The sequence below is a fragment of the Metschnikowia bicuspidata genome (genome assembly GCF_001664035.1).
Source record: "Metschnikowia bicuspidata var. bicuspidata NRRL YB-4993 chromosome Unknown METBIscaffold_7, whole genome shotgun sequence".
Lineage (NCBI taxonomy): Eukaryota > Fungi > Ascomycota > Pichiomycetes > Serinales > Metschnikowiaceae > Metschnikowia > Metschnikowia bicuspidata.
In genome coordinates, this window is record NW_017387737.1 from 405,800 (window position 1) to 425,398 (window position 19,599).

A 19,599-nucleotide genomic window follows, 5' to 3' on the forward strand; every position below is an offset into this window, starting at 1 on the left:
AAAGGTGCAAATGATCCTCCTCTTACAAAATTCTAGTAATTTTCAGACGCATGAGCTTAGCCTTCACCCGATTATGCCAATTTCAGGAATTCTTAATGTGATAGTGCCGATCATGAAAGTTATGTGTCAAAATAATTTCTCGTGGCGCTTGATTCAGAAATACTCATGTGGGATGCATGCCATTTGTGGTGATCAATTGAGTTGTCTTTGCGAGGTCGAATCGCTGATCTCATGAGCACATTCTTTTGAGAGAGCTACGTGGCGAACTCTTGCGCTTGAGTTAAAGAAATTAATCCAAAATTCTTTGCCTGGTCGGTTGTGTACTACGAAATTCATCTAAATCATGAGACCGCAATATAAAAGATTGCCATGTCAAAAACATTAAACGATGGTCTAGTGAATCGAGCAAATCATGGCATTTTGATACAGAGAACTGGATTATACATGGCAGCTCTTTATTTGAAATTGACGTTTGTTCTTTTTTAACAAACTCGAACTCCCTCCAACAAGATTTTTGTTTGCAGGTCTCTTAATACACATTATTGCTGGGCGAGGACTCATTCGGAACCAGATAATCTTCCACCAAGTTAAAAGTTTCTCAGTAATTAAGTTCTGTTCGTTCTGAATATATTCATATTCTCTGAATCATTTGGTGGCCTCAATTTATTGTAGAAGGATTGGACTCAATCTTGACGTTTCTAATGAAACCGCTCGTTTCGCGATCGCTGTTCGGTTCGCATACTCACAATCTGCAACTAAGTTCTAACACGCAGCATCTCAACGACTCATAATCAGCAAAATATCAAGTGCGGTAGTCAAAATTTACATCATCGCTGCATGTCGGAGCTAGAAGATTTTGAAGCTTTTCTAGGTGACGAGTTCGACCAGACTCGTTTTGCTGCCTCGCTTTTACAAGCGACGAACGTGGTGGACGATACTGAACTTGACCTATCCACACCGCTCAAAAAGCTCAAATTTGATGTCAATGAGTGCAATAAACGTATGGAGTCACTTGCATCCGCACATCACAACCAGCTTTTACGTAACATTGACAAAGTCGAGGTGAACAGGAAGCTCATGAACGATATAATTACTCCTCTGACTGCTAGATTGAAATCAGCGTACGAGAGGATCAGCAAAGACGTCATTTCGCCTTATGACGATGCAGTAAAGCTCAACAAAGCACTCCAAAAAATACATCAAACCTCGAAGTTATTAAGAGGTACAAGTTTTTTTGTTGTGCTTCTCCAGCAGCTTCACGAATGTGAAAAATCGGTCCAACTGTCTGAGGAAAGTAAAGAAGTGGTTCGCTTAGCAAAGAATTACACGCAGATTGCATCTTTCTTCAAAAATCCAGAGGATGTCGCCAAAGACTCGAGTACAGACTTATTATCTATAAAGCTAATTCGTGACTATAGTCCTTTATTTCAGGTGAAGTCAGCCGAATTCATAGCAGGCTTAGAGGAGAAGATCTCAAATGATTTGGGCCACCACAGCTCCTTCAATGCAAACAATTCATCCCTTCAAAACAACGTTTTGGCCCTATATGTCATGGCTCCTCAGCAACTTTCCTCTTTAATTGATCGAAGTGCCATGACTAAATCTATTCAAATTGCGTTAGCTCAACTAACAAGGTCCTTGCAATCACCACGAACATTGGCATCTGCATTCGCTGAAATCAAGCAAAGCGCAAGCAATTTCAGTTCTACCCTCTCGGCTCTATTTATCAATTGCGATGCCCTTGAGGCTGTCGGAGACATGGAACCTCTGTCACTTTTGAATAATTTCATTCTGAGCTTGCCGGATGCCCATGGTTCTTCGATAGAAGATATATACTGGTCCAGATTGGCCTACAAGTTCAAGAAAAGTGTTGCCGCAACAATGGCGAGAGGTGGCCCGATCGCCAGAAACTTGAAATCACAGCATACCGTCCTACTAAATTCTGTTGATTCCGCATTGGAGGGAACTACAGCAGAAATGATAAAAGATGCTTTAAGTTTGATTGGAAGTCAAAATTGAGGCAAAGTGCTGTTCACGTCCATCTAAAGTACACTTGTCAACATGATCAGTCTTTTCCCGAGTAAATGTAATGAAATATTAATTTCTAAAGCTTTAGCAACACGGGCTCGCAGATGTTGATTTAAACAGTAATTTTTGCCCTCAAGGTGGCCAAGAACTCTCTGTAACCTTGCTCGAATTGAGATTTGTCTTCCACCAAGCAACTCAACGCCCATAAGCGCAAGGCCATCAAGTCACGCTGCTGAGTCATTTCCATTGGTTCAATAGAGGAACCTCCAATGATGATGTATAAACTCTTCCACAAAATCGAATCTTTTTGCTCCCTGATCTTGCCGATAATTTGGCGAACCTTAAAGTTAAATTGAGATTCTTCGAATGAAAATTCAGGTAATTCCGTCTTTCCCGTTTGAATAGAATACAAGTTATCGGTACCAAACAAATCTTCGACGAGACCTGGTACCACATCACCTGAAACCCACAAGAACAATTCAGAGCCATTATCCATCAAGTAAAGACCATAAGTTTCCCAGGATGCCTTCGTATCATTGATAGGGTCGGGTAACAAAATCTCAGTGCTTGTGAAAACTTCTTTTTCGCCTGTTACCTCGTTCACTTGCACAATTTCCTCGGGTAACCCACATTCGTCTGGCATGCTATGTAAAGAGTAGACTGTCGGGTAAATAGTCTTGATCAACTGAGGGAGGGGCAAAGACCCCAAATTGTTTAAGGCAATAGCTCTGTGATCGGCAGGAACTCTTTGCTCTCTGAAACCCAAATGCTTTGTCAACGAAAATAATAACAATGGAAGCATTCTTAAATTTGTGGATAATAGAAGGGGTGATGAACCGGTAACATTCCCGGGGACCAAATCTTTTCTGTAAACGTTCAAAATTTCTACCAAGGACCTGGTCAAATAATCCCTAGCAGCAGATAACGAGCTGGATAAACCTTTCTCAATGGCTCTGTGCGTGAAATAGTTTGTAATGGCCAATTGGTCTGCTGATGCATAAATGTCATCCAATTTCGATGAGGTGGGGATCGCCAAGTTCATGACCCTGATCCTTCTCTCACCAAAGCATGTAGAATGTAGGACGGCGGCTTGGAAATACACCATCGGCTTCACGATAGTCTCCTCTATACTGACTTCGATCACGTAACTCTGATCCCGAGGAAATGTTGGGAATGAGCACAAGTCGGATGATCTGTTGAAAAAGTTTCCAAAGAATCCGCTCATCCGGAAGCCTGTGGAGCATCTGACTCTTAACACAGCCTCCAACGCAATATCCATAGACAAATGCTCGCTGATTTCCTTGGACAATTTGTTGACATCCTCTATCTTCGTGCACAACCACGAAGGATAGAAGTGGGTTTGACCAGCGGTATAGCGAGGTAAGTTGGACAAGGTTGCCACATCCTGGTACTTGGAGCCCGTCAAAAACAAATCAATTGTTACTTGAGCTGAATTACATTCGACTGCAAAAGACTTGTAAAAGGAGTCTGCAGCGTTCAACAAGGCTTGAGATTCCTTTGGCTTTCCTGAGTGTGCGCCTTCGTCTCTGGTCGCCAATTTGCCCTCTCCGATACTTGGCAAGCTGGAGGAAAACACTATTAATTTTCCACCAATGCTTGAGATCATCTTGTGGCCAGCTCTCAAAGCGGGGCCCAATGCGAAATGCTTGTTTGCAGTACCTTCGAAGTAGGCAGGGAAATCAAGCAACAACTTTTCAACCGACCTTCTGTTCTCTTCTAAGTTGACCAATAAGCCCTCGGGAGATGGCAAGAAAGGGTCATCGATGTCCGAAACAATTAGCATTTCGGGAGCATCGTCCAACCCCTCTTTGAATCTGAAGTAGTGCAAAGACGAGTCGACACCAATGAAAAAGACTCTTGCAGTCTTATTCTCATTTGGGATTCTGTCCAAGCTCTCTAAGATAGTTCTCGCAACAGTGGAAGTCAATCCCGAGTTAATTGCCTCCGAAGACACGTCGATAATGAAAGTGTAAACTATTGGCTGAGGAGTTCTGGCCATGTACTCCTTGGGCGCAACAAACTCAGTGACCGCATGGTTCAACTCTACCCTCTCGTAGCGGTTGGTTGGCTTTTGTGTTGACTCGTCAAAGTCAAAAGCTGTGGGGATGTCGTTCTGCAAGTTACAGAAGTTACATCTCCATCTCCTGCCACCCTCTGTCAAGGAGACAAAAGGATTGATGTAGCCCCGGCACCGACGACACCTAGAAATGATGGTGTCTTTGGCCACTGGGACTTCCTCGGTCTCGTCGTGCAAACTGTTGTATGGTCTGACGACCAAGGCCAAGGGCAACTTCGACTTCTTCAAGAGAGACCCGTTTGTAGGAACCACGTTTAATGTGGATCTGAAATATTCGGGCGACGCATTTGCCGTCGTGGACGTTGGAATGATCTGTGCAGTAATGGGCAAAACAAGTGGGGGTGGTGGCAACGACAAGTCGCTGATTGAAGGTGGCAACTCTTTCGACAAGTCCGTGGTGTACAACTGGTTCAAATGCAATGCTTGAGCGCTGCCCATTTGCGGGGAGCTACCCACACCATACCCATACCCCACTGGCCCGGAAGCACCACCCATGCCGCCTGCGGTGGCTGCCACATCGGCACGTTGAGCACCGCCATACTGAGAAACAGGGGGTTGGGCGGCTGGCTGGCCGTATTGCGCGGGGTACTGGGAGACCTCTCCGTATTGACCTGCTGGCTGCACAGGAGTTGCAGCATATTGCTGAGGGTAGACTCCGTTGGTTTGGGCATGCAAATTCCCTTGGCCCATTGTGGCTGGGTCAACGACTTGCTCTGGCTGTTGAATGTTCATGGCATTGAAGTTCTGGTTCAATTGTGAGACGCCATAGCCCTGATTCAAATTAGCGGAGGCTGGAGCTTGCGGCACCGCATACTGCGGTTGTGGGTATCCTCTTCTTCTTGACATTTGGTGTAAGAGCAGAGTAGATCGTAGATGGCACTAGTTGTCCGGAGCTTGGGCGTGGATGTGTTGTCAGTTTCGAATCGCGTGCGGACATTTACTGCGAGCCAGCCTTCTGCAGTACATCTGAGTACAGGGTGGCGGGCCACGTTGGTGGCGAAATTTTCTGAATGATTATCGTGATTAGTACAGACTTGTTCTTTTTCGCTATTTTTGTCTGATCCGTTCTCGGGCTAAGGAGATTTCATTGTGTTTGGATCTCCTGGATTAAAGAGTCTTTCAAGGCTCAACGCACGTGAACGCGCGTGTCTTGGGTACCTCGGGAAATTGTCCTCGAAAAACTAATTTTAATTAGGCGATGAAAAAAATTGCAATACGGCGCTGCTGGCTCCCCTACACGTTCTTCTAGCCATGCTGCTTATATCACAGGAAATGGTGATCGTTTTTTCGGCTCTCGTAGAAACTGGGAATTGCCTCGTTGTCTAACCTTCGCTCGCCATCGTGTTAGTTTTCTGAGTGTCTATATTTCGGGCAGCAAAGAGCGACATTTCAAAAATGTTTAGAGACGGCTCCAATAAAGCATTTTTCCGAAAATCAAGCAACCCTGGGCTCGTTCTCCAATGTGCGGCGAAACCTATTATGTGAAATTCTATGTGACCTACTCGTTTCACGTTCTGCCACACCGCTCACACATTTACTCTGCGACTAGTGATTCTCATTCAGTGAAAAGTTATATAGTTTGCCCGCAGTAACTGATAACCTCATCCAACTAAAGATCTAATTATGGGAATTCATTGTTGGAACAATACGTGAATTCGGCGATTTTTCAGCAATCCTTCCGACAACACTCTGATTTTTTCTATTTCATTCTTTAATCTACATCAATTTGTAGGCAGATCATCTAAAACCAAAAGATAAAGCATATTTAAATTATCAGTGCACGTAAACAGTCGTGACATTTAACTCACAATCAGCAATGTTGCCCACACTGCGGCATGATTACATAACATAGTGTACGACATCGGCCCAACCTCTTGCTGAGTATACTGCCAGGATGTAAAAACTACTTTTTTGTTTAGAGAAACATCATATTATAGGTTGGAGAAATGTAAGACACGCCTGATAGAATCCTGTTACGATTCTAGACAACCAATCGGGTAAAAACGTAATACAACTGTCCCACTTCACTAACCTGGACATGACCAGTTTCTCTTGGTATGCATGGGTTTACTTTTTTTTTGGTAATTTCATCTGATTGAAGGGGCAAAATTATATAAATAAAAAAAATAAAAAACCCTAAAACAGCTCCCAGCTACGTACAAAGTGTCTCAACTCGGCCCATCCCCTTCCGTTAGTCACGGCCTGGACGGTCCTCTTGGCCCGTCTCTGTTTACGTATTGAATATTACGTCATCGACTTCTAGGATAGGTAAAAACAATGTCTTTAAAAGGCTCCCAACTTATCTACTTTAAATCATCTGTTCCCAAGCTTTTCATTTCTATATACTTGGCAGTTTTTTTTTTAAAAGAAGCATCATATTATATGACAAAATCAAAACTATAAAACAATGTATAAAGCCCTTTTTCACAGCTCCCAAATACATTCCTAGAGTGCATTTGGGGCTCTTGAGTTTTTCTATAAGCTCATGTCTTGCTTGTAGGAAATTTCTTGACTAAACATTGTGAATCCTGGGATTTAAAACACATATTTGAGAATCTAACAATATCTCCTCTTTTGATGTAACCCTTGTAGACAATGAACACAACATCAAAGGTTGCATAGTGTAGTGGTTATCACTTTCGGTTCTGATCCGAACAACCCCGGTTCGAATCCGGGTGTGACCTACTTTTTATATCCTGGATACGCCACTAATTTTTTTTAGTACAAATGGCGTTTACCCATTTACTTACTCTAGTCTAATATATACTTTGAGCTGCAAACAAAAAGAACCACTCTCAAAGATCAGTACAATTTCACTTAATGGTTTCAGTTAGAAACCCCAAACCCATCAACATGCGGGTAACGTTTTTAATGTGCAGTATTGCTTCGCGATGCTTGGGTATATAAGAGGAAGAAATTTCCTTTGCTTTCAAAACTTTTTAACCAACAATCAAAAGTCTGCCAGATACTTTTTTGCACAAGCTTATAGCTTTCAACTAATTTTGAATTTGAATCCGAAGATGATGAGACTAAGTATACTTCTTTCCCAGTCTGACTCGACTATGACGACAGGGTTGAAAACCGCTTTCTTTGCATTTCCGTTGTCTTTGCAGGCAACCGTAAAGGGGGCTTATACTTGCCAGTATTAAGCAGTTCTGATTCACCATTCAAATTCAATTTTGTTGATCTCTACAAGCGTGTGCGAAAGAGCATCTGACGAGATTTTTGGGATCGAAAATTATCTACTTGCTCGCTTCGTTTTCTATGATGAAATATCCCATAACATTCGCAGTTTCCTCGGTAGCATGCAACAGAACCCAATCTAGCATGCCGGTGACCGCTCTATGACCTTCCATGGATGTCTGAGGAAAACGAAGAGAGAGAGTAATGATTTTCAAATCATTGTCATCCTTGTACTTTAACTTGTCTTAGGGTCTCTCAAATTTGATTATAGTTCTCTATTATTTGTCGAGAACAAAAATTGCTAAATATCTTTTGGGCGTGTCTGTTTTAGTGATCTCTAACAAACATGGTCAGAATGTAAGTGTTCTCGCTGTCTAGGATTCTTGTTCCAACTAAAAGGCTAAGCTAACGATCTGCTAATCTTAGTTGACAAGACAAAGCCGCGCATATCTCGTGAAACAGATTGATTTAGTCTATACACGAGGGATTTACATCTTTCCCTTGACATTAGGCTTCGTCAATGGCCATTGGTAGGAGCCCTCAGTTTGAAAAGCGTACCCGTGCTTGGCCAAGAAGCTTTTCAATGGCTTTGGTCCCTTCGAACCGTATGGATAAATGTGGAGTTCTGGAGCGTCCTCAGATTCAATGTACTTCAACAATGGGGTGAATAATTGCCAAGAGACGTCCAACTCATCATCTCTCACAAAATTGGCATGGTTACCCAAGAAACAGTCTCTAATCAAAGCCTCGTATGCTGCAGGGACCCAAAATTCTTTGGAAAATCTGGAAGCGTAGGTCAAGTCCAACTCGGTGACAGAAAGTTCGTTGGCAATACCCGGGATCTTGGAATTTATCTTCATGTAGACAGCCTCGTTAGGTTGGATCCTGATAACCAATTCATTTCTGGGGATATCCGTGAAAATGCCCTTGGCAACATCCTTGAATTGGATTCTGACCTCGACCTTTGATTCGTTAAGGGCCTTGCCGGCTCTCAAAACGAAAGGCACGCCGTCCCATCTCTCGTTGTGAATGGAAAGACCCATTGCTGCATATGTGACACACTTGGACTCACCCTTGACGGTCTCGTCATCCAAGTACCCTGGTTTCTCTCCATCCTCAGACTTTCCGTATTGCCCGATCAAGATGTTCTCCTTCTTGACTTCTTCAAAAGCTTTGAGAACCTTCACTTTTTCATCTCTGACTGCCTCTGGGTCAAAAGACACTGGTCTTTCCATGGTCAATAGGGTCAAGACTTGCAACAAGTGGTTTTGCATCACATCTCTGACGATTCCGATATCGTCGAAGTATCCGCCTCTGCCTTCGGTTCCAAAAGCCTCTTTGAATGAAATTTGCACGGAGCAGATGTGTTTACTGTCCCAGATACCAGAGAACATGGCATTGCCAAACCGCAAGAACAACAAGTTCTTCACCATCTCTTTACCCAAGTAGTGATCAATTCTGTAAAGCTCTTCCTCGGTGAACAACGGGGCCAAATCCTTCTGCATTTGTCTGGCAGACTCCAAATCGTGACCAAAAGGCTTCTCCACAATGAGTCTGAGTCTGCCGTTCTCCTTTGGGTAGCAGTATTTTTTGATGTGAGCACCAACGTTGGTGAAAACAGATGGAGGCAAAGCTAAGTAGAACAATCTCTCGGACTTCTCGACCTTATTCTTTAAGTCGTATTCCTGAATGGCCTGTTCGATTTTTTCGTATCCTTCAGGCTTGTCGTAGGGCCCAGAAATGTAGGAGATCAATTGCAAAAAGCTGTCGACCTTGGAAGATGACTTCTCGTCATCTAACTTCAAGTTTTGCTTGATTCGGTCTCTCAAGTCATCAATGGCCAAGTCGGAGCGGGCGTACCCAATGATGTTCACATGAGCCGGCAATTGCCCCTCTCTGTAAAGGCCGAAAAGGGCTGGGAAGGTCTTTTTTTTCGCCAAGTCACCGGAGGCGCCAAAAACAACAATGGAAACGTGTTCGCCAAAAGAGTCTGAGTGCATGCTAGTAGATGATGTGATGAAGATTGTACAGCCCGAAGCAAACGTGAAGATAGTCTAAAGATTTGGGTGAAGCTGATGAGCAATCAAGCGGAAAAAGCACTGCATTGCCGCACCGCGGTTTACGGAGCGAGTTATATAGTGACGCCTCCAGCACTGGCCGGACTCGCACCGGCCCGATAAGGCACTGATGGTGGATGCGCAAGCCCGCAATGAGAAATTGATTTGTCAGACTAACGTAATTTGCATACAAACTCTGAATTCCACCGGCGCTGGCTGTAATGAGAATCCACAACAATTCGAGAAACTTGAAAAAAAATCTGAATTTTGAAAGTACTTTGGTCTTTGAAGGGACAAACTCTACAGACCCCTCAGTGAAGCTCATTGACTTGTGTTTTTCCGGGCTTAAGACAGGGGAGGGGTAATGAAACAAGAAACATCCTCAGCTTTCGATGATCCAAAATCTACTATTACATAATTCTATGAAGGATCTATAGAGTAGACAGAGTACTCGCAGTACTTTGACTTTCTTATTAAAAAAAAAATATGAAGTTCTGCTGTATGCTATTCTCTGGGTTTTTTTTTCTATCCGTGACTACTGCATCTCATCACATCTTTTGCTGTCGCACGTTTGTCCAACATTTTTTCGCAAGTGTACGGCTCATTTTTCGGGCCCACGCAATGGCCGTCAAGTTGGTACACATAGTCCGAATTTTCAAGTACTTTCGAACGCCTAATTTATTGAGATACAACTGTCTCCTTTTCATTCCGGGAGAAGCTACTAGAAGTGATGTGAGTCTCTTGAGCTAGAAAGTGATTATCAATTTAATGTCCTTCAAAACTTGCTACATGGCAACAGGCAGGTCAGTAAACTCCGAGGGTTTGCATCGTGGTGCTCACGTGCTCTTAGCGAATATCGGATTTAAAACTGAAATGGAAGGTGGGGAGAATGACTGGCATCATGGAAACCAAACCAGAGCGAATTTTATTGTGTGTGTGAAACATTCATACTATTCTCATGGGAAATATTTCTGAATTCCATTGTCCTGGGTATGGAATCTTAATTCTCTGATTTTTGGCAACACAATATATTTTTACCAATGTCCATAATGCGACGTCTATTATGCGATATAATTCAAAAACTTTGGGATCTTAGGTATGAAGATAAATCTGTAGTTTATTCAAACTCCAATAAAAAACACAGCTGTTTTTACATCTGTTTCACTTGGTAGGAGAGCTCAACCTTCTACGATAGAGTTACTAATATATACACAACTTTTGGTGCAAGCTCTAGCATTTGTCTATAGATTTTGATAGGATGGACATTCCTGGCATTTGGCAAACATTAAGTTCCCTGATTTTCATTCTCGTTTTCAGTCTCTCCCACAGCGGATATTTCCACGCTGTGACCCTCCGCTACGTCCCCTGTTCTCTCTTCATGACTTTTATCAAAATCATCTTCATCACCTACTTGAAAAGCATCATCATCGTAGTCTGGGAGCGACTCAACATTAAAGTCGTCAAAAAGTCTTTCTCTCTCAAGATCTTCCTGCGAGGGAGTTTGGAGTTCGAAAGCCTCTCCATCATCATCACTATCGCTGTAATCTTCCCCTGGGATTATGTCAAATTCGAAGTCTCGCCTGCGTCTTCTTGTACTGCTTTGGTTTCTGTGCCATTTCATCATGACAAGGACAAAAATGAACCCAAGGACTGCCAACAACATGAAGTATTGGCCCATATGTTCAGATGAAAGGAATTTTCCCGTATGATCCTGTCCTTCGGGCTCATCTGGTTCCTCAACATTATCTTCTGATGGTAAAGCAGTAGACATAGAGGTTCCCGTTGAGACCAAAGATCCACCATGTGATAAAGAAGTCTCTTTACTTGGTTGGGATGATTTGCTAGCGGAAGTCGAGGAAATGGACGTTGATTGCGAGGTGGCACTAGACTGAATGATAGGAGGTTTTTCTTCAGCAGCACTCTCTCTTTTACGACGAATCTTAGCATAATCCTGATCCAAGTCATATTTCTCGGCCTTTTCCGGGTCGACGCAGGCACCGAAGAAGTTGAGTTGCCAATTTTTGACGATTATTTCATTTCCCAGAGTTGTTGATACTTCAAGTTTCCAGTCGCCCAAGCCTGTTTCTCCCCAATGCGCAACAGACATGAATGTCCAATTCTCAAGACCTTTCTTGGCTGTGTCGTATTCACGCTTTTTTGTAAGCTGACTGACCACACCAAATGGTGAAACAAGTTTAACATCAAGCAAACCTCTTGTTTGTGACCCAATATTCACTTTGACTGTTACGTGTTCAACTTGCTCAAAGTTCATGACTTGTAAGTTCTCTTTGGTGACTGTGATAATACTCGAAATAATGCTTGACTCTTCTCCACGTTTTGGTTTGAGTTTTTGGTTGACAGTTTGTAGGTCAGAATAGTGCCATGCTTGGGGCTTTACATTCTTCCAGGCCTTGGCCTGCTCGATAAGGACTTCGGCATCAAGTTTACCAAAACCATACTTGTTGGAGTATTTTTGTCCAAACGCAGTCATTTGGTAGTCGCCATCATGTTCGTTGATTGGGACAGCGGCTGTGGCACTCAAATATTGCGTATCTCTCCATGTTAGTTCTGGGTTGGCTTGCAAGACCAATGCATAAATACCTGCTGCCAATGGCGCAGCAGCAGATGTACCACCATGCTGCGCCGAACATTTTTCGTGAATATCTGTTGTATGAATATGTTCCCCTGAGCCCGAGCTGTAAGTGACCACCATCACGGCAGAGCAGGCCTCAGCGTATGGGGGGTGTAGACCTTTATGGTCAATAGCCCCAACTGTAATGGAGTATATGGAGTTAGTGTACCCATCAAAGTTACACTGATCTCCAACACGGCCACCATTTCCGCTTGCAAAGACATAAATGGCTCCTTTGTTCGCACGCCCTTCTTGGATTCCTTTAATCATCGCCTTTTTTACCAAACTTTCTGGCGCAGAAACGGTTCTTCCATTATCAGTGGGTCCCCACGAGCAGGAGTAAATATCGTTATGTTCCAAGCCGTAAATCATTGCAGCAGCTTCATCCTCCGAGGTAATCGAACCCGAGAGAATCCTGATACCAGCAACTTTACTTTCGTACGCCACGCCAAGACCACAGACATCGTTCTTCACAGCAGCAACCTCGCCGGCACAGCGTGTGCCGTGATAGTCATCAAAAAGACGAGGCTTGGGTAATGCTCCGTTGTCGTTGAAGTCCCACAGCCCCTCTTTGCTGAAATTTTCCAGAAGATCAGGAGATTCGTAATCTAAGCCATCATCGACGATTGCCACCGTGATACCCTTTCCTCGAATTCCGTCATACCATACTTTCTTTACATTAACATCATGCCCAGGATAGTTTGTATTGATCAAGTGCCACTGTTGAAGAAAAAGAGGGTCCTCAATCCCAAGTTTATCGCTGACTTCCTTTGCCGGTTCTTGAGAAGAGTCTATGATGTCGAGACGACGAGTATTTCTCAGATGATAAGAATTTTCAGGCTTGCGCTCCACTGGCTGGTCTAGAAAAACCGGCAATCTCTTTTCGAGAGTCTTTGGGTGAAGCATATGTATCAGCTTCAAATTCGGAAAGCTCGTTAACTCATCATATTCGTCCTCAAAGCCATTTGAGCGCTTGATGAGGTCGTATTCATTGGAATTGTAGTTGCCTAAACTTTCTGTGTAGTCATGTGTTTTGGAAGACGAGAATACAAAATGGTCGTCTAAGCCACGAGCAGGATGCTCGAACCTGACCCAGTCGTTGAACCTGGTGATAAAGGTCTGTAGAGGAGAGAGAGACGCCAGTGTATCTATTTCCACAACAAAGTATTGTCTTTCGGAGTAATTTTTTTCCGGAATATTGAGTCCCAGGACGTGGGCCACTGCAAGAAGCAAGACCACCGATAACCTCATGCCGAACAGTCTATGAAACGTGAAACGACTAAGGCCAGGACTTGAATCTGATATACAGTCTATTTAGGCGAGATCACCTAGATATACAGATAGATTAAGACTTGTGGCGCCAAGCTGTTTTGGCCTTGGAAGTCAGATTGAACTCACAGAAAAAAGCCTGTCAAGCCGAGAGGATATGCAGATAAAAACCGACACTGTACATGGCCGCGACGTCGAGACGAGCAGATACACGGCGTACTATGACGGCGAGGTCACGATCAAGTGGAGACAAGATATTGCTACATTTTCAACTGTGAATCGCACATTGAACTGTGGCTCTTAGGTTATCTTAAATAAAACATTGTTACTCTGTCTTTTTGGACTAAGAAAAGTTACATTGTTCTTCGCTTGCGGCGCGCGATCAATTTTCGCCACGCTTGGAAGCTGAAACACTCTTGGCATCTTTGCGAAAAAGGCACGAATAGGCCATGCATGTGTCAATAACTCGGTATCGTTCTCATTGAACCGGGAATTGACTTGAAAAAAAATTACTTTAATATCACTATTGATCATGGGTGCAAGACGTACTCGTTGCACGCGAAGATAACTGTACAATAGTATCGCGCTCATGCGGTTACGTTTCAAGTCTTGGGGTGAGATAAAATGAAAGTAGATGTTTTGAAACTTCGTAACAGGAAGACATAACCAGCCCATTTTCGACAATCATTTGAATAGTATAGATATTATATTAGCTGTGCCTGGCAAGATATCGGTTGACAGAGATCAGGACTTTTGTGCTGAAATCATACTTAGACATGAAGTCCCGATAAACTTGGCGTAACCTAGAGTATGAACATGAAGATCGAATATTTTAGTAGGTTATCTGTCAGTTTAACGATTATCAAAGAATCCCATTGGGATAAATACTTTCATAGGGGCTCTCTTGAGCGCTATAATCCATGTTGATGGAACAGCAACGGGAGTTTTTTTTTTTTATAAAATGACGCCCAAAATACATTTCATTGATTAAAAAAATTGAAGCTAGAAATTAGGGTCAAATACACATGTATACCAAATGTGCGGCTCAAATGGTTTCAATGTTCGACAAATGGTTCCCTTGCCCATTTTCTCGATATTTGACAGACTCGAAATCCAAAACTAGAGAATATCGTGCCTGCGATTATATCTAGTATACCTTCGATTCTCGCCGCCTGTTTAAGACACGATACCCTTAAAAAACTCAAGAGTATTTTTACCCTCATTCTGAAGATTCAACATGTTTTGGATTATTATTCTTACCATCAAGCTAGGGACGATCTCCATCGTATGATATGTGCGTTTAATTATACAGCGCACCCCAAGTGGTTTCAACGAAAGACTTGGAAACAGTGAGCTCGAAAATTCAGTCTATCTCAAGGTTGAGTTTGATCATACAATGTACCTTAATTATGTCACCATATAGCCTGCAAATTAATCTACCTTAGAAAGTCGAATAGATCCCGATGAACACTCAGCTTTACCCAGAAGAATTTTCACATCTACCAAGGTGATCTCCAAGATTTGCATACTTTTTTTTAATTACTGCATCGTAGATTTATATGAGCTCAATATAAACATATTTTAGTCCATAAAACAAGAGTCCTGTCTCCTAAAAGCCCTTTGAAAATAGAATCGCTAAAGGGTTGCGTTGCTTCACTAGAAGCGAAAACAATCATGTTTCCCAATTATAGTTCTATGTACAGAGTCATGAACCATGAGGGCAACACCTTAAACAAATATATTCAAGTTTACAGTTTTTCTTTTATACGGCCACGATATGAAATCCGCTAGAAAAGTGGTTTACGACTGAGTAGATTGACGGGATTCTCACCATTGGATACCTCATGTTTTCGTTCTTTGGCTCTTTCAATTCCTATCGTGAGCCCAAAGATGTTAATACATGGTAATTTTGAATGATTTTAATCATGTTCTTCATGGACAGACAAAAGCCGGCACATTTTTGCTCGTTATGCGCAAGACCATTGGTCTGGCGTCCTTCAACAGAGTGTGATTTACTCTGATTTGATATGCTTACTTATGACAAACAAATTTTTTATAGAGCGAAAAGAATACACAACTGTTCGAGTAAATATCTTCAACTGGGGTCATTTTTTGTCAAGCGCACAATCACATGTGTCTGGATTTGAAGCCTTTCAGCGTCTCGACCTCAGAAATCATGAGTCCGAGTTCTTTCATATGGGATTCTTAGGAAATGGGACAAGTACTTCCTTATTCTGCTCGAAATACGTTATAATTTATGAGGAATGTGTCGTATTCTCTGCATACGTTTTATCAGCCCAAGTGACTTATTCGGCAGATGCGGATTCGACTTGCGGTAATCACAATTAAAGTACGTTAGTGTTGTGACGGCGTCATGGCCCAAGTACTTGCAAAATTCCGGAACAAGAGAAAAAATCCTGATATTCATTCGATTGACATGTATGTAAGCCTAATTGAAAAACCAAATGAATGGCTTGCTCCACCACTTGGCAACATTAACTTTTTGCTGCTTTTCTTCGCGATCTAATTGTAAAACTTCAGCATCAACAATGGTTCTGCCAGTGAAGATGTCAATATCAGCCGTCTTTATGTAAAGCTTGTTCCAGCTCTTGCTGTAAAGCTTATGTCCAATGTAGCAGACAAGGAAGAATGGAACTGTAAGATAGTTTTGAAAGAAATTCCCAACATCGGCATCAGATCCTGGGAAAAGCGCAACCCAAAATTGACCGATCAAAATCAACACGTTGATGAGAATGGAGTAATAAGAGCCGATCTCGCCCGTGTAAGAAACAAAACCTAAAGTTTCCAAAGGTATGTTGTTGTGTTTCAAAGCAGCTCTCCATCTCAAGTGACATATGGAAAGACAAGGCCAAACAATCACAATTGACAAGGCAACAATAGATAACAACCAGTTGAAGACAACATCCTGATTTTTGTAAGTGGCGATAAATGCGAAAGCAGCCGCTAAGACGGTAATTAACCATGCTCTAAGGGGACGACCAGCTTTGTCAACATAGTCAAACCATTTTGGCGCAAAGCCTTGCACAGCCAACGATCTCAACAATCTGGAGGACGAGTACATTGCGGCAGTGGCAACTGAAGTCACCGAGTTCAAGATCACAGCATTCATGATGTGGGGAATGACCTTCACGCCATGTAAGGAGGCAGCCAAAACGTATGGGGAGGCACTGGTGGACGAGCTGTCCGATCCCATGAGTTGGTCGGAATCGTAAGGAACCAAAAGACCAACAAAAAGCAAAGATCCCATGTAGAAAAAGACAATACGCACAAACACAAGTCTGATGGCAACAGGCAAGGCAGTTCTTGGGTTACGTACTTCACTGACAGACAACGCCAAAAACTCAGTTCCACCCATCGAAAAAGAAGCAGTGGCAAAAACAGAAATTAAGCCTTTGAAACTAGTGAAAAATCCTGGGTCTCTCCAGTATGTGCCGCCGATGAAACCATCAGGACTAGCACCCAAGTCAACACAAAGACCCATGATGACGAAACCAGTCAATGCTATCAACTTAATCGAGTTCATCACAAATTCTGCATCTGCATAACCCTTGACTCCAAAGAAGTTGATTCCGCAAATGACCAAGAAAAAAATCAAGACAAAAACATCAGAGTCCACACTCGTGTTCCAGTATTCGATAGTTAAAGCAGCGACCACTAACTCTAAAGAGATTGTTGTGAGCCACGAAATCAAGTAGTTCCATCCCAAGGCAAAAGCCAAAGACTCATCCAAGAACTTTCTGTACCATTCATTGAACCCACCATCCAAGTCTGTGTAAGCAACCGTAAGCTCACCAACTGCATTCATCGTACAGATACACATCGCTCCAACAAGACCGTACGCGATTAACAAAGACAAAGGTCCACCGCTCCTCAACTTAGAGGCAGAGCCAACCAAAAGTCCAGTTCCCATACCACTACTTAGAGCAATGACAGCTAAGTGTGCCATTTTCATGTCTTTAACTTTGACTTCATCTTCATCTTTTCTCTGAAAAGATTCCCAAAACCCTAGTTTTGATTGATTCCCATCGTCGGAATATGCTTTGAGTTCGGTGACAATGGGCTCGAGATCATTAGAGCTTCCCGATACTAGTTTTGAATTTCCCATTTTAGCTCAGATGAAGAGAGTGAATGATTGTAGTTATGTTATTTCGAAATGATTTGATTGCCAGTATTTGGGGCTTGTATTAATTTCCCAAAAGAAAAAGAACACGCTGGATATATAGATTTTATCAGCCAAGAAAAAAGAAAATGATGTCGGGAAACAAGCAGGAAAGATTAAAAAATCCAGGAATTTAAGACAGGGAAGTATGGGCCTTGCCACCAACAGAGTCTTTATACTAGACGCACCCCGCTCCACTATGCCAAGCGAAGCATCATTCCCATGTCGCTATCGTGACTAATGTTACTCCTATCACCCACCCAAAATTTGGGGTACATGCGCCATGTCGCGATAGAAGATGAATCGGTGAATGCAAAGATAAGTAATTCAGCGACTGGCTGACTATGCATCGCCTTGTTTCTGAATGCGAGAGGCAGTGATATAGGCAGGGCACACTACGTAATTGGTTGCAAATGCTCTGCTTGCCGTGTCGCATATACACTACCAATGCATATATCCCGCAACGTATTTTTTTTGCCGTGTGTCTTCCGTGGCAATAAAGAATTGCCTGACACAGTTGTTATTGGTTATACGGAATGAGGCGGAGTAGCGAAGCGGGAAAATGGAACTATATCCCCGTCATTGCATCTGTCTTCTTATCATGGCTTTCATCGGCGTAACCTTCATTAATTGATTACGCGATGACAGAAAAATTCTCAGTGGTCCGCAACGAAGAGTAAAAAAATTTACACGGACTAATACCAATTCAGCCAGTACCGAGTATATTTCCGCAATTGCTTCAGTGCTACATTTTCTTTATTTGAATTATGGACTCCTCATGCGGAAAGAAAGTTTTGAGGAGAGCTTGGCCGATCCGGAAAGATAAGTCAAGAGAAAGCGACGGAAGAATTCGGCATGACAGAGCGGAACAAGAAAAATATACCCAGCGTACGCAGCAACCTCGCGTTTCCAATTATGTCAATCATGCAATTGCTGTTTCTGATGTGTTTGATATTTTTTTGTAATTGTCTGTTCGATTGAAGACTTCAGCCTCAAAGCCTCTTGTATGCTGAAAAATTGGACGTACGGCGATTTGCCTTTCATTTTCAAAGGAGTGCATATCTTGGGCACGGGACTTCACGGCTTCGGCGCTCGGCATCTTTTGCCGAGCCGTTGCCGACATTTCAAAACTGTCACATATTGAAACTCGCTTCATATTTGTCCACTGTGTTTTCTCAATCATTTCGTTCAAACATTGTGTAAAAGACGTGTGATTAAGTTTCTCAGTTTTTTTATTAACAAAAAAAAAACGATCTAAGGAAACGCATGAGTATGTGAAGTGCTTCGACTGGGTCAGCCTTTACGAAATCTTTAGTTATCGATGCATTTGTTCGTACTAGCACCGATTTCTTACCTATAGAATGTAGCACTCAGCTGTGTTTACAGAAAACTTTGAGCCTTCATTTCTGTGTACTTCTTGGGCATCAGGACTACCCGAACGCCGGATATGGCAAATCAAAAATTGTCGTGGAATGATGGTGTAATTTTCTTGAATATATAAATCACCGCGAAAAATGCTTTGACTTAATATCAAAAGAAAAACATCATTCTAATTCGAGGAGAAATCATGACACCACCCAAAAACTGTGTACCTAATGCGCGTTGCCACGGAACCAATTCTTTAGAGGTGCTCCGAGAGATTCCGCGCCAATAAATGACGATGAATCCAACCAAAAAAGATAAAGGACCCAAAATGCGTGGGGAGTCTATTCCCATTTACGGGCCCATGGAGAACTTCAAGAATCAAGATCCAGGAATTCAATTTTCGTTCCGGGTATTTTTTTTGAAGACACCGATAATTCAGACTTATTACTTGATGAGCGTATCAGTAAGTTGAGGGCAGAGCCGTTAGACTTTTTCGCAGTCGCTTCAATCATATGTGTTTGTGGAAGACTTTGATATCATTCCCTGTAGTTGAATTCTCAAGCCACATTCGGTGATCAATACTCTTTTTCTTCACTCAAAAAGCTCTGTTGCCTGCCTGAAAAGTTCTGCTTATCACAAGATCAAAAGGAGAACTGACACTGGAATGCCAGAAAAATAAAAGCCTAAATACATTTTAAGAATCACTTCAGACACTAAAATACAAACGCTTTTGATCAATTTTAGAACTAGGCAATCAAAAGACAATGGGGTCAACTGAAGATATTTG

The 19,599-nt window shown here is 42.5% G+C and overlaps 5 protein-coding genes and 1 non-coding gene across 6 annotated transcripts; 2 read left to right on the forward strand and 4 right to left on the reverse strand.

The window, feature by feature from the left end:
- Positions 1-837: 837 nt before the first annotated feature.
- On the forward strand, positions 838-2,019 carry METBIDRAFT_46973 (Golgi transport complex subunit; the record flags this gene model as incomplete). Its single annotated transcript, XM_018858108.1, has 1 exon — positions 838-2,019. One exon carries the CDS (start codon positions 838-840, stop codon positions 2,017-2,019), a length of 1,182 nt encoding a protein of 393 aa, XP_018709819.1.
- A 121-nt stretch (positions 2,020-2,140) lies between these two features.
- Positions 2,141-5,514, reverse strand: SEC24 (COPII subunit; the record flags this gene model as incomplete). The annotated part of the gene is made up of 2 exons (XM_018859131.1): positions 2,141-4,956; positions 5,454-5,514. 2 exons carry the CDS (start codon positions 5,512-5,514, stop codon positions 2,141-2,143), a joined length of 2,877 nt encoding a protein of 958 aa, XP_018709820.1.
- A 1,224-nt stretch (positions 5,515-6,738) lies between these two features.
- METBIDRAFT_t223 lies at positions 6,739-6,810 on the forward strand. Its single transcript has one exon. It is a non-coding gene; the product is annotated as a tRNA-Gln (tRNA).
- Positions 6,811-7,797: 987 nt separating this feature from the next.
- Positions 7,798-9,309, reverse strand: ZWF1 (glucose-6-phosphate dehydrogenase; the record flags this gene model as incomplete). The annotated part of the gene is made up of 1 exon (XM_018858100.1): positions 7,798-9,309. The coding sequence occupies one exon, from the start codon at positions 9,307-9,309 to the stop codon at positions 7,798-7,800; it is 1,512 nt and encodes a 503-aa protein (XP_018709821.1).
- Positions 9,310-10,449: 1,140 nt separating this feature from the next.
- Positions 10,450-13,405, reverse strand: KEX2 (kexin). The gene has a single exon (XM_018856306.1). It carries the CDS (start codon positions 13,247-13,249, stop codon positions 10,652-10,654), a length of 2,598 nt encoding a protein of 865 aa, XP_018709822.1. The 5' UTR covers positions 13,250-13,405; the 3' UTR covers positions 10,450-10,651.
- Positions 13,406-15,666: 2,261 nt separating this feature from the next.
- Positions 15,667-17,527, reverse strand: METBIDRAFT_221300 (uncharacterized protein). Its single transcript, XM_018855143.1, has one exon. It carries the CDS (start codon positions 17,391-17,393, stop codon positions 15,717-15,719), a length of 1,677 nt encoding a protein of 558 aa, XP_018709823.1. The 5' UTR covers positions 17,394-17,527; the 3' UTR covers positions 15,667-15,716.
- Positions 17,528-19,599: the final 2,072 nt, after the last annotated feature.

What these genes read in the sequence shown, in the direction of transcription:
- KEX2 (XM_018856306.1), bottom strand. Translation starts at nt 13,249, where the DNA reads ATGAGGTTATCGGTGGTCTTGCTTCTTGCAGTGGCCCACGTCCTGGGA.
- METBIDRAFT_221300 (XM_018855143.1), bottom strand. Translation starts at nt 17,393, where the DNA reads ATGGGAAATTCAAAACTAGTATCGGGAAGCTCTAATGATCTCGAGCCC.